We start from the raw sequence: 13,315 nt of genomic DNA, 5'->3' as shown, positions 1-13,315 counted from the left end.
CAGCATCGACAGTTTGTTTTATGAAATATCGAAAGGAATGTTTTGAGGTACATGACAAAGCGTGAAGATATAAACCACCCCCTTTCCTCCTCCTTCCCTGATGTTTTCAGGGAGCTGCAAATTGACTCCTTCCTCACCTTTTAATTGGTTGCCTTAATAAATAGGGCGGCTGGGAGGGGTGGTTTTAAATAGTTGGAACCGGTTTCACTGAAAGCTTGAACATAGTGAGACACACATTCACACACGCTGAGGTGATGGGGAGAGCTAGGAGTGTGGTCGGCTGGGTTTTGCTGACAGCCCTCGCTGTGTTATTGTGCTGCCCGGCAGCTCTGAGCTCGCTGGATGAGGGACACCCGGACAGTGATACCGAACACGGAGAGTCTCACGGGGGTAACGAGACCGGTTTTCACATCGTCTCCTTTCACTGGGAGAATGTCCAAACCCCTTATGTCATCGCACTGTGGATTCTAGTGGCCAGTTTAGCTCAGGCAGGTGAGTGGATGGTGCGGATCTGCAGAAATGTCCCACAGCTGTTTAGTTCATTTTGAAATATTCCCCACTCATGATGGTTACAGTGGAGAACCGACATATGCATATGTCTAAACTGAATCCATTTACCATTCTGGATGGGGGAACCATCCTAGTCCGGGTGGGATACAGGTGTAGATCTAAATCCGAGACTCAAATCACCAGAAAGTGTATTTGGGAAAGGTAGGTAAGGACATTCAGCGGAAATCTGACATCTTGACGACTTGCTCCAGTGAGGGAACTGTCCACCAGCAGAACGAAGAGGGATTCTTAAATCCGATTATTTTATAAATCTGTGTATCGCTTTAAATTGTTAACCTAGTCTTCTGCTTGGGTTATTAACGGTTCTGGAAATCCCTCAAGGATTCAGCTTCTGCATGTTATTTTTTGTAACACATTGGGTTCATCTAACCCATAAAAGACTGTGCTCTCTGTAAAATGCTAATAGTAACTTGTATTTATTCAACGCTTCTAACTCGCAATAAGCTTTTTCCAAATGCATTTTGTTTTTGCTTTTGTGAGGTGGAAGGGGTTTGTGGAATTTTTCTTTAAAGTTATTCGCTGTTCTTGTTGGTGAAAATAGTTTTGGACTGATAATAGGTGACCCAGTCGATAATCCCTTGATTAAAGCAGCTCTTAGCATGGAGAGCCTATCAAATGACAGGGGGCCAGAGAGAAAGCTACCCTGGAATGTCAGTTCTATTGCTCCTGTTGGCATGGCAACCAAGACTGGGACTAAGATGTGTGAAGAGTATCGGAAGTGGGTTTTGTGTGTTGACTTGTGGCATTGGTAGTGAAAGTGGGACACCCCGTTGATTTGATTCAGAGTGTTAGTTTTTGTTGGGTGAGGAACCTATTTTATGCCTGTGCATTTTAAAACTCTGAGTGAAAGGACCACGGTCGCTGTATAATTGGTTGTTTGAGATCCAACGATATTAGAAGAGGAGGAGAGTTCTCTTCGGTGATTTTGGACAGCGTTATTCCCTCAACTAAGCTCACTGAGAAAATAAATTAAGTGCTCATTATTTAGAGTTTTGGAGTCAGAGAGATGCACAGCACAGAACAAGACCCTTCCATCCAACCCGCCCATGCCAACCAGATATCCTAAACTCATCTAATCCTTTTTGCTAGCAATTGGCTCGTATCCCTCTAAACCCTTTTTATTCATATATATCCAAATGCCTTTTAACTGTTGTAATTGTTCCATCTCCACCCCTTCTTCTGGCAGCTCATTCCATACATGTACCACGTTCTGTGTGAAAAAGTTGCCCCTTAGGTTTCTTTTAAATCTTGCCCCTCTCACCCTAAGCCTATGTCCTCTAGCTTTGGACTTCCCCACCCTGAGGAAAAGACCTTGTCAATTCACCCTTTCCGTGCCCCTCATGATTTTATAATCCTCTTTAAGGTCACCCCTCAGCATCCAATGATCCAAGGGAAATAGTCCCAGTGTATTCAGCTTCTCCTTATTTCTCAATCCCTCCAAACCTAACAACATTCTTGTAAATCTTCTCTGAGCCCTTTCAAGTTTCACAACATCCTTCCTATAGCAGGAAGGCCAGAATTAAATGCAGTATTCCAAAAGTGGCCTAATTAATGTTCAGTACAGTCGCAACATGACCTTTCAACTCCTATACTCAATGCACTGACCAATAAAGGCAAGTATGCCAAATGTCTTCTTCACCACACTGTCTACCTGGGATGCCACTTTCAAGGAACTATGCACCTGCACCCCAAGGTCTCCTTGTTCTGCAACACTTCCCAGGACCTTACCATTAAGTGTATAAGTTCTGCCCTTTGCAAATCCCTGCTGTTTATCTTGTGATAAACCATGTTTTCATTGCAAAGCAATTATTCAAAAGAATTTGGAATTAATAGAGAGATGTAGCAATGAAGAATTTTTTTCTAGGTTACTTCACCATATAAATACAAAATCTCTATTGCTACAGAGATTTGATCAAAACAGATTGCAGCGATAGATAAGATGTTATCGGGAGGAGGGTTCGAAAGCATGAACAACAAGGATAACCTTAATGGGCTGGAATTTGAGATAGAAGCACAAAGGCATAATGTTGCAGATGCTGTAATTCTAAAATTAAAAGAGAAATTGCTGAATGCACTCAGCATGTAGAAACAGAGGTCATATTAATGACTGCACATAAAATGTATATTAACTATGAATCCACTCCCTGCTGATACTCCCAGACCTGCTGAGTATTTCCAGCACTTTCTATTTTGATTGCAGGAAATTTAAACAGTTGAATGGGAGTTTAAAACTTCAGGTACTGCAAGATGGATGATGTTGGATGAGTGAGGAGAATGTGCTATGAGGAGGCTGGAAGTGGGGAAAATGGCCAGGAAAGTATGACGGCTTTTGAATCTAGAGGGGATCAAGGTATGACTGAGGACTTTTGTAATGTCAGACAGAGGTTGTTGGTGTTACTGAAGTGAAATTATGCAACCTTTTATGATGGAGAGGTTAAGTGACTGGAAGCTGGGTGCATGGAAAATAAGCCATCTGTGTGAAAATAATCTGAGATAGTAGCGAGAGGTAGTGGTTGATTTTTAAAAAAACATTCATTGGGATGTGGTCATCACTGACAAAGCCATCATTTATTACCAGTCTCGTGTTGCCCTTAAGTGGAGTGGCTTGCTAGCAGCATCTCAAATGCTTGTTAAGCACCAACCACTTTGCTGTGGATCTGGACCAGGTAAGTGTGACATGTTTCCTCTCTTGAAGGGCATTAGAACCAATTTTTTTAAAACAGCAAATATTGATAATTTCCTGGTCACCATCATTGAAAGTAGCTTTCAATTCTTGATTTACCCATTGAGTTTCAAGCTGCAATGGTGGGATTTGAACCTATGACCTGCAGCCTTAGCCTATACCTCTGGATTACTAGTCCAGAGATATTGCCACTATAATACCATCTATCCACCAATCCCTCCTTCCCCATTAGTTGGTAAAAGTACTGAGCTTGTGGTTGAATAAAATTTATGGTTTCTCAATATTTGGATTGAGGAACTTGTAGCCTGCAAGACCCAGTGTTAGGTAAGTATGTAGAGCTGGGTGTCTCCTGTACATACGTGGAACCTGCTTCCATGATATTTCTTGGGTAGAACATGCATATTATGGAAAGGGGAGAACCAAGGATAGTTTTTTGGGGAATTATAAATATATCAGGATGGGGTTGCAAAGAAGAAGCCATAGGTGGATGTGAGAAAGCCATGATGAAATAAGTAAGAGAAAAGCCAAGCAACCAAGGGGGTACTGTTCAGTTGGAAAATAGAGGGAAGGTATTGAAAGAAAGTGGAATGGCTAAACACATTGCAGGCTGCACTGAGTTTGCAGAGGTCGTGAAGGGATATTGTAGTGGGTTATAGTCATGAAGACTACTATTTGTGACATTAATTAGGACAATATTAATGGTTTGGGTTGGGGTGGGTATGTGATCACTTGGATTAAAACAATATATTACTGTATGTAGTTATCATTCATTTACCATTGTCATTTCAATTTGCTGCACTTTGCATTTGCTTTACTGTTCAGCACATCTTTCTCGGTAAGCTGTATTTGACTATTAACACTAGAAACCTGAGAATGAGGTCTTTGGGACTTCTGTCTCTGGGTAACATGTCAGTAACCCAAAAAAGGGAAACGTAGACCCAGACTTTCTTAAAACTATAAACCCTTCCTTCATTAAGTAAGGTGTTGAAAGAGACCCTGGCATTACTGTCTGCTTTCCTGCATTTTAAAAAAATCCGGTCCCTTTCTCTCCCAACTGCATCATCAGCCTGCCATGGGAGCAACCTAGATAATAAGTTGACCTCAATTGCAAAAAAGGTTTCACAGCTAAATGATGTGGGGTAAAGTTACAAAAAAGGATTTAATTTTAAAGGACAACAATCAAAAAATATTGTTTTTTTTAAAAAATAAATGAAATTAACTAACATTTTAAAATCAAAACCCTATCATTTCAATTATTTACTGTGCTTTGCAAAGGCACAAAATCCTTGAATTTCAACTTTAAAATACCTTATAATATGTTGATATCAATTCAATTGATACTAAATTGAAATTGATTCTAATTCAAAGAATTAATTAGAGTACTTTGACCTCCCATACTTGTAATACACCCAATGCTTCACTTGATAGAATCCACAACTTGGTGTGAATTTGAGCCACATTGTAAAAGATCATTCAGCCTGTCTTTTCCAGGACCTGATCACTGTCTGGAACATGGTCGAATCCGGCAGGAGTAGCGGCTGTGGTCAGGGAGCTGTTGCTCAGGAATCTGCACCTCCGTACTCGCGGATGCGAGTGGCTGTCAGAGGGGTGGGCCGTGACAGTGAGGGTGACCAGAGTCGGGGACGTGCTGGATGCTGGGGGCTTGGGCTGGACGCTGCTGCAGGACATAGCGAGCAGGGCAGCGGTAGACGTCCGGTATGTGGCCACTGCCATCCGATGTCTTAAAATGGCGGTGCTCGGACCCGACGTAGTGCACCAGTTGGAGCATGCTTAGGTGCGCGGTGGGATCCCATCCACGCTCATCCCTGCCCGGATGGAATTTCACATTGGCCCCAAGGTCCCGTACTTCCCATGGGAGCCTGTGCCCCACAAATTGAGCCGCCTCTGGAATTTTAATTTTGTCCCTTTTAAGGACGCAAAAAGGCGGGCCCTGTATTGACTGCTGCTGCACACCGTCCACCTCTTCTCCCTCATCCACCATCCGGACACGCCTTGGCGTGCCCATTTGCCACTGGGCGGTGGGGATCCCCAGTGGAGGGCTCTCTACGCGGGAGTCCTCCTCCTTTCTCTCGGGGATCTGGGGTGGAGGGTGCTGCATGCAGCGGTCCCCTGCAACCACAGATTGCAGTGGTTCATGGACTCCCAGCCCAACTGCTTGTTCTGTGGCACTGTGGAGTCCGTGGACCATGTGTATATTGGGTGTGGACGTTTGCACTCCCTTTTTGATTTTCTTAAAAACCTCCTTCTCTGTTTTTGGTTGCACTTCAGTCCCACGCTCCTGATCTTTAGGCACCCGGTACGGAGGAGGGAGGGCAGGTCTGAAGACCTCCTCATGGGTCTGCATCTGGGCCTGGCCAAACTGGCCATAAACAGGTCCAGGCAGCGGGCCGTGGAGGGGGTCGTTAGGGCCGACTGCCTGCCCCTCTTCCGCTGTTACGTTAGAGCCCAGGTGTCTCTGGAGAAGGAGCACGCGGTGGCCACCAATACCCTGGAGTTGTTCAGGGAGAGGTGGGCGCCACAGGGAGTGGAGTGCATTATTTCCCCCTCCAACTCTATTTTGATTTAATTCCTACCCTCCCCTTCACTGTTTGATCACACAGCATTGCCCTTTGATGTGAAGGGCACTGCTTGTCACTGGCCACTCGGGTGTTTCCTTTCTTCCTGGTGGTGGAAACTGAATAAAGATTCATGCACCTTGTGTCTTTCACTGTGTCTCACACCTGCACACCACAACATGGGTGCTGGGGAAAAAATAAGCACTACCGCAGTTAGGCTTTCTGCTTGTGGAGAATTAGCTGATCTTGCCTCTGTGGGGATAGGAGGTACTTTACAGTGGGAATGGACTAATTTGTCTCAGGTTCCTATTCCTGATCACCTATTCAGTGGTCCATGCTAGAAATTGGAAGGTATTAAGGTGAGGCTAGGATTGTATTGAACTGTCTTGTCCACCATGTCATAGATTGGTGCCGAAAGCAAAGCCATGAATGAAGAATAGAAACTAGAGCGAAGTACCAGAGGGCCATTGTTCCCCATGAAATTGGAATGTTACAGCTGTTAGCTCTTTTCATAGAATGAATCATAGAATCATAGATTTGGGGATGAACAAACTCAAAATGGGTGGAGGAAAGACTCATGCACCTCTTGAGGGGAAAAAAAGGTGCAGACTCATGCAGGGATATGGTTTTTGCAAGTTCTGATAGTATTTTGGCACCTTAGCTGAATGAACATCCTTTGAGTGAGGTTTGATGCATGTCCATAGATATTTTTGAATCTGTATGAGTTGGTAATATTTAAGGAAGTGTCTTAACAATAAGCTAACCCAGCAGCTGCATTTACAATATTATTTCTTCATTAAAATGAAAGCATTGTTTAAATGTCAATGAAGCATGAGTGCAAATAGATGCTGTTAGCATCTGGTCATATCACAGTTCAATATGTTCTTTATCAACTTACAACTGTGTTATTGTTTATCCAGAAGCAAGATAGTAGAAGATTACTTATCCCTAGATTCTGGTGGCTTCATAAATGAAGGAAATGAAGGTTGGAATGTCCATGGATTTTAAACAATTGAAGTTTAATGCTGTTTCAGATGGTGTTAGTTCCAATATAGCCTTGCCTTGTTTATAGTAGTCTTGTCGCTGAATCAATTAGAGGTTAAGGAATTTGAACATACAGTCTAAAGCTAACACATCATCTTTTAGAAGAGACATCAAACCAAGCCTTCTTGGAGTTAATGTAAAAGATCTCCTGAACATATTTGAAGAACAGGAGGGAAATTCTTCTCCATATTTTAGGCCAATATTTATCCTTTAATTAACACTGTATTAACAGGTTAGTTTGCAGGTTGTAAAATGTTTTTGCTATTTGTGACACCTAGTTACATAAAGTTCATTGCTGTACTTGCCTCCATATCAGGACTTATGTCTCAAAAATAATTCATTAGTTATCAACTTCTGAGATCTCCTCAGAGAACAATACAAGCTCTTCCTTCATGGTTTCTAAACTCTTCTGCCCTATATTGGTAGAAAAATCTAGATTGGTTCAAGCATTTAAAGACTAATTACTTGAACTTGTGTCATGTCTTGTTTTCGTGACACTCACGAGTGCAGCAGCCAATATACATGCTGTAAATTTCACACCCTGCCAGCTGTGTTAAACTGTTATAAACTGTTGTGTTGGCTGCAAAAACATATCAATTTTCTTGATACAACACAGTTCATGCCTTGCAACCCAAGCTGAGTTTGGTTTGGAATAAACCTTGGGTAAAATGTAGGAGTGAGAAAAAGGTTGTAAAGAAACCTGAGAAAGAGATGAAGAAGGAGAGAGTGACACATAAATGTATGCATGGGAATCTGTCTTTGGTAAATTCTCCGTGTATTCATTTCAGCAATGATAAATATTATAGAATTCATACACTGAAGTGGGGAAGGTTTTCTAAACTATGATTAAAGGTAGATGGAAAGCTATCCTATTTGTGGAGCACGCAAGAAAGGGTATGACTCCATGCTTTTTGGAGTGGGAAGAGCTGCCTGTCCTTATCTTACTGGCTAGTATAGCGTCTTGCTCTGGGAGAGAACAAGAATGCTATATTTCCCCTCCTTTGATCGAGAACACTTATATCATCCTCTTCAGCATATGAAGGATTCTTCTTTCCTTTAAAGCTTAAATAATCCTTGGTAATTACTCGCTTACCCCTAAAATTTTGCATTAACAAAGTTTTAAAGAAGAAACAAAGGATTGATGTACAAACCCAAGAGTTGTGTCTGATTTAATGAATGCCAACACATCAATGGATAAATAAATATCGTAGACGAATTTAATCTGGAATACTGTATCACCTTAAAATTGGGAATATGACCAAGAGGACAGAAGTTCAAACTAATGAAGGATAACTTTGAAATTAATATCAGGAGGTGATTTTCCACACCAAGCAGAGTAATTCAGTCTTAAAAAGATAATATAGCTAAGATGTTGCAAAGATTGTGTTCCTTTAATGTCCCCCTTTGAATCTGTCTGTAGATATTCATCTGAAAACTTCATAATCCAGCTGGAGATGCCTTTTGATGCCAAATAAAATGGTAATTTTAATTTTAAGGGCAGTCATTCCTCGACAAGAAGCTCTGTATACAAGTGAAGAAAATAACTTGCATTCATAATATCTTTCGTAATCTTCCAATGTTGCAACATGCTTTGCATCCAGTAAATTATTCTAGTAGTCTACTCACTTTGTAAAATAGATTAGTATTTCCTTTGCAAGTCTGCCAATGAGATATTCCCTCAATATTGCACTGCAGTGTTGACCAAGAATGTGTATCAAACTCACAATATTCTAACACTTGGACAGATGTTCTGCCAGCTATGCTGAACTGAATAAAGACAACACCACCAAAATATTGCAGATGCTGGAAACCTGAAATAATAAGTAAAGCTGAAAATGCTCAGCAAGTCAGGCATCATCAATGGAAAGAAACAAAGTTAATGGCTTCAAGTCAGCATCAAAGCATCATTGACCTGAAATATTAATTTTGCTGCTCTTCACAGATGTTGCCTGAACTGCTGAGCATCTCCAACATTATCTGTTTTTAATCACTTAGTATAGTTCCAAAGCTGACAGAAAAACATTGTCCTCAACTCATTGCTTCAGCTGTATAGCTGACAATCATTGATTCCAGTAAATTCATTACAGAAGGGGTTCTGATGTTCTGCAATGTTTTCACAAATCACCATTAATTGAGTTGTTGTAGATTAATTAATTAATTTGCACACTTTGTTTTCTCTTTGGGATCATCAACTTAAATGTTAACTTATGTTGACAACGTGGAACAACTCTTTCATGCACCAATCAGAATTTGTTTCTGGCATTCTTCAAGAAGAATGTAATTTTCTTGTAGTTAGAGTATAATGCTGGTTCGGATAAGTTAGAGTAATAATAGTTATTGTAACCTCTGCAGTCTGAATACATTGAAATATAATTGTAGTGTGATCTATTTTTGAGTTAGATTTGAAATTGTGATGCATGCTTGCTTTGTTAATAAACTTTTGGCCAGATTGTCTTGAAATGTTTTCTTAAAAATCAATTTTACAATGGTAAGAATATTATAATAAGCAGAGAGAACAGAATGAACACCTTTGGACTGTTTAAGAAAGGGAATCCACCTTTTCCCCTTATGTTGTATTGACTGTGTGAATGAACTAAGACAGGGAAAACCCAGAACTGAACATGCCTGCATGAGGCTTAGAGTTGGAATCTATCCAGGGAATTGAAGCTCAAATTAAAAGTGCTATTAAAAGCTCTCTGGGTTTATTAATGCGGCACAACATACCTAACGCTGGGAGGACATTTAAAAAAAAATCTTCAAATGTTTTGATGGTAGTAGGGAAACATTATTTCATCGAGTCAGGCACTGGAGAAGCAAACAGAGGAGGGTGCAATGGGGGCAGGGTGATATAGGGCTCATGGACACATTGAAATGAAAGATTAAAAAATCAAATGACATCAGAGGACAGCCGCTGAATATTCCAGCTTTGGCCGCGATTTTCATTCCTGGGCCAGGTCCACAGAGTAGGAGAATTCCCAGCTCTGTGAACCTGACCATTATAAATAACCACTCGGGCTCTCTATTTTCAGTTTTGAAGGGTGGACAACCGCGGAAGAGATGAGGAAGTTGCACTTTGCATGGGTGGGCTGAGTGGAAAGCACGGCTTGGGGCTTCAACACTGTGTCCGTAACTTGAAAGAAATAAGGCTCAATGTTCGGGTTTTTTTTGCGGGATTCTTTAGGAGACTTTGTGCTGTAAACACACATCATTAATTAACTTCCCTGCTCCAGGGCATCCATTCTTCTGATTCCACCTCGAGCTAACAACAGGTCCTTCCCGGAACAAATCACCGCTCACTGGGTACCTTCCCAAAGACCAGATCTTTGGCACCTGTGCATTCCAATGCTGCCCTGCTCAGGGTCAAAGATTGAATCTGAACGTGTCGGAGCAGGGTAAGGTGGCATCGTGATTTTCCAACAGTGAGCTGAAGGTCCTGCTCGAGGGGATGGTGCAAAGGAGGGGCATCATTTTCCTAAAGGACTGACCGAGGAGGCCTTACATCCTGCAGCTTCTATAGATAGTGAGAGCTTGATGGAAATACTAGCTTTAGAAAGTTTGGGAGTGCAATATGGTGAGCACCTCACCTCAGCAACAGGCTGAGGTAGAAACCACCCAGATCGGTGGGATTTGGAGGGCTACTGGATACCAGACAGGAGAGCACCCTGTGACTCTCCAGCTCCTCGGATGCTGCCTGACTGGCTGTGCTTTTCCAGCACTACAGTCTTTGATACAGGGCAACATGTTTAGATTAGATTACATTACAGTGTGGAAACAGGCCCTTCGGCCCAACAAGTCCACACTGACCCGCCGAAGCGCAACCCACCCATGCCCCTACATTTACCCCTTACTTAACACTACGGGCAATTTAGCATGGCCAATTCACCTGACCTGCACATCTTTGGACTGTGGGAGGAAACTGGAGCACCCGGAGGAAACCCACACAGACATGGGGAGAACGTGCAAACTCCACACAGTCAGTCGTCTGAGGCGGGAAATGAACCCGGGTCTCTGGCACTGTGAGGCAGTAGTGCTAACCACTATGCCACCGTGCCGCCCACGGTGTTCTGTTGATCTCCCACCATCCTACAACATACCTATTCTTTCCCAAAGGTGTTCATGGGAGTGAACTGCACAAAGACTTCTGGGGCAGGGAGTTGCAAGGCAAACAAGTGAGCTAACACGTTGTGCCAGCTGTGAATTAGGGACCTTGTGGCCTGTGTCCTGTACAGTGCATAGGTCTGTGTGTAATGTTGTTTCCTTTTAAAGAGCCTTATATTGGGTCTTTGTTAGTCTGGACAGGGTGGAGCAGGAGCAGCAGATTGTTATGTCTGATGCAATAACCCCCATAGCCCAGAAGGTGGACAAGTTCAAAAACCGATGTGATCCTCTGGCTGCCTCCCTGGGCAGGTTGATGAGTCAGGTCCATACCCTCAGAATGCTGGGCAAGTGCTCACACTTTGATCCTCAGGACAGAAAGCGATGGGATTTTGTAGAATTTGGCACTCATTGCAGGTTCTCATTCCTCACAAGGAGACAGGGCAGTGCCAGGAGGTACCCAGCCAGAGGAGAGAACACGTGCAGGTTCCTCAGAAGCCTCCTCTCACACTGGACCCTACATCTCCACCCCGCTCCCTACTTCTTACCATGCAAGTTGTAACCCATGGAAGGTTTACTTGCTTCTGACAGGAAAGCCCATTTGCATTTCTGGGCCATCCAGACACATATACCCCCAAGGCCATCCAACCAAACCTCCGGTGTAAATGGGCTCCACTGCTGAGCAGGTTGTCTCCATCCTTGGCTGTGAAATTAGCACATAAGAGAAGTGAGCAAAAGTAGAAAGAACTATTGAGGGCACTTTGGTCGCATGGGGGGACAATGAACTGTACATGAACTCTCACATTTGTATAAACCTCACTGTTTTGCCTCTACATCGGTTGTTTTCGTCTCACTATTGCCCAACATGCAACTGCGCCACAATGATAACCAACCTCTTGGGTACATAGCGTGTAGCATGGATTGATATCTGCATTGAGAGCCTGCTGCAGCATGTGGAAGCAAGATGAAGAAAACATATACGCAACAAATGTTGATTCTCCAGCTCCTCGGATGCTGCCTGACTGGCTGTGCTTTTCCAGCACCGCAGTCTTTGGTACAGGGCAACGTGTTCTGTTGATCTCCCATCATCCTACAACATCCCCATTCTTTCTCAAAGGTGTTGGTGGGAGTGAACTGGACAGCGACTTCTGGGGCAGGGAGCTGCAAAGCAAACAGAGAGCTAACGCGTGTGCTGGCTGTGAATTAGGGACTTTGTGGTCTGTGTCCTGTACAGTGCATAGGTCTGTGTGTAATGTTATTTCCTTTTAAAGAGCCTTATATTGGTGTGTCCCTCCCTCACAGGGTGAGCCCACACTGAACCCACACTGAGTTTGATTGCAGCTATTTTCTTTCCCATTGTGTACTTTTGACTTCCAGGACACAGAAAAGCAGCAGTGAAACATTGGCTAGTGACTTCAAACTTTCACCTCTGTTGGTGAGGCCCTGAATATCCAGATCCCTTTTTTGATAGCTCTTCCCACGAACTCCATAGGCTTTGCATTCTCCCACCCAAACTGTCTACATGAGCATGCGCCTGCCCACTCTCCCTCCAAGCCCAGCCCCTGGCATATGTTGGCTCAGTGGCATAAGGCGGCACCGTGGCTCAGTGGTTAGCTCTGCTGCCTCACAATGCCAGGGACCTTGGTTTGATTCCAGCCTTAGGTGATTGCCTATGTGGAATTTGCACGCTCTCTCTGTGTCTGTGTGGATTTCCACTGGGTGTTCCAGTTTCCTCCTTCATTGCAAAGATGTGCAGGTTAGGTGGATTGGCTGTGCTAAATTTTTTGACTGGATGAATGAGTGTCTGGTTGTATATTCCTAGTTTCAGTGCTGGGTATCTGCTGTTTGCTGTACGCATTAGTGCTGTGGACATGAATATAAGAGACATGACCAGTAAGTTCACAAATAACTCAAATTGGTGGTGGGGTAAATAGTGAGGAAAAAAGCCCGAGATGATAGGACAATACAAACAAATGGGCAGAACAGTGGCAGATGGAATTTAATCCTGAAAAGTGTGAGGTCATGCTTTTGTATAACCATATGAGGCAAGTATTACCAACTCTAGCAGCTCAAACTCTGACTTACAGAGCTTGAATAGCAATTGTCATCACTACAGTATTTCCGTGTAATTGAGAGCTTTATAGATAGGATGTTTTATAAATGTAACCACCCTGCAGCTTAAGAATATGCATGGAGAGAGAGAATGGATGCAAAAAGAAAAAGGCATATAATGCAGGTTTCCCCAAGTATATCTCACTCCCCAAACAATATTTATTTCTGGCAATTTACATGAATGGAAGAGTTGATTCATTTAGGGAATGCAGGCAGACCCCCGTCCATGGCTCCA

At 43.0% G+C, this 13,315-nt stretch overlaps 1 protein-coding gene across 2 annotated transcripts in view; it reads left to right on the top strand.

The window, feature by feature from the left end:
• Positions 1–254: 254 nt before the first annotated feature.
• Positions 255–13,315, top strand: part of LOC122564453 (sodium/hydrogen exchanger 3-like) — a 126,527-nt gene continuing 113,466 nt past the window's right edge. For both annotated transcript variants that reach the window (XM_043719351.2, XM_087978549.1), the window contains exon 1: positions 255–492. In XM_043719351.2, coding sequence (XP_043575286.2) covers positions 255–492 — 238 coding nt within the window. The remainder of the gene's footprint in view (positions 493–13,315) is intronic.

This window comes from Chiloscyllium plagiosum, unplaced genomic scaffold, assembly GCF_037043375.1.
Source record: "Chiloscyllium plagiosum isolate Xiang-an unplaced genomic scaffold, Cpla_swu_hap1 HiC_scaffold_34, whole genome shotgun sequence".
Lineage (NCBI taxonomy): Eukaryota > Metazoa > Chordata > Chondrichthyes > Orectolobiformes > Hemiscylliidae > Chiloscyllium > Chiloscyllium plagiosum.
The sequence above is the reverse complement of the archived record's forward strand: the minus strand, read 5'-3'. Positions and strand labels throughout refer to the sequence as shown.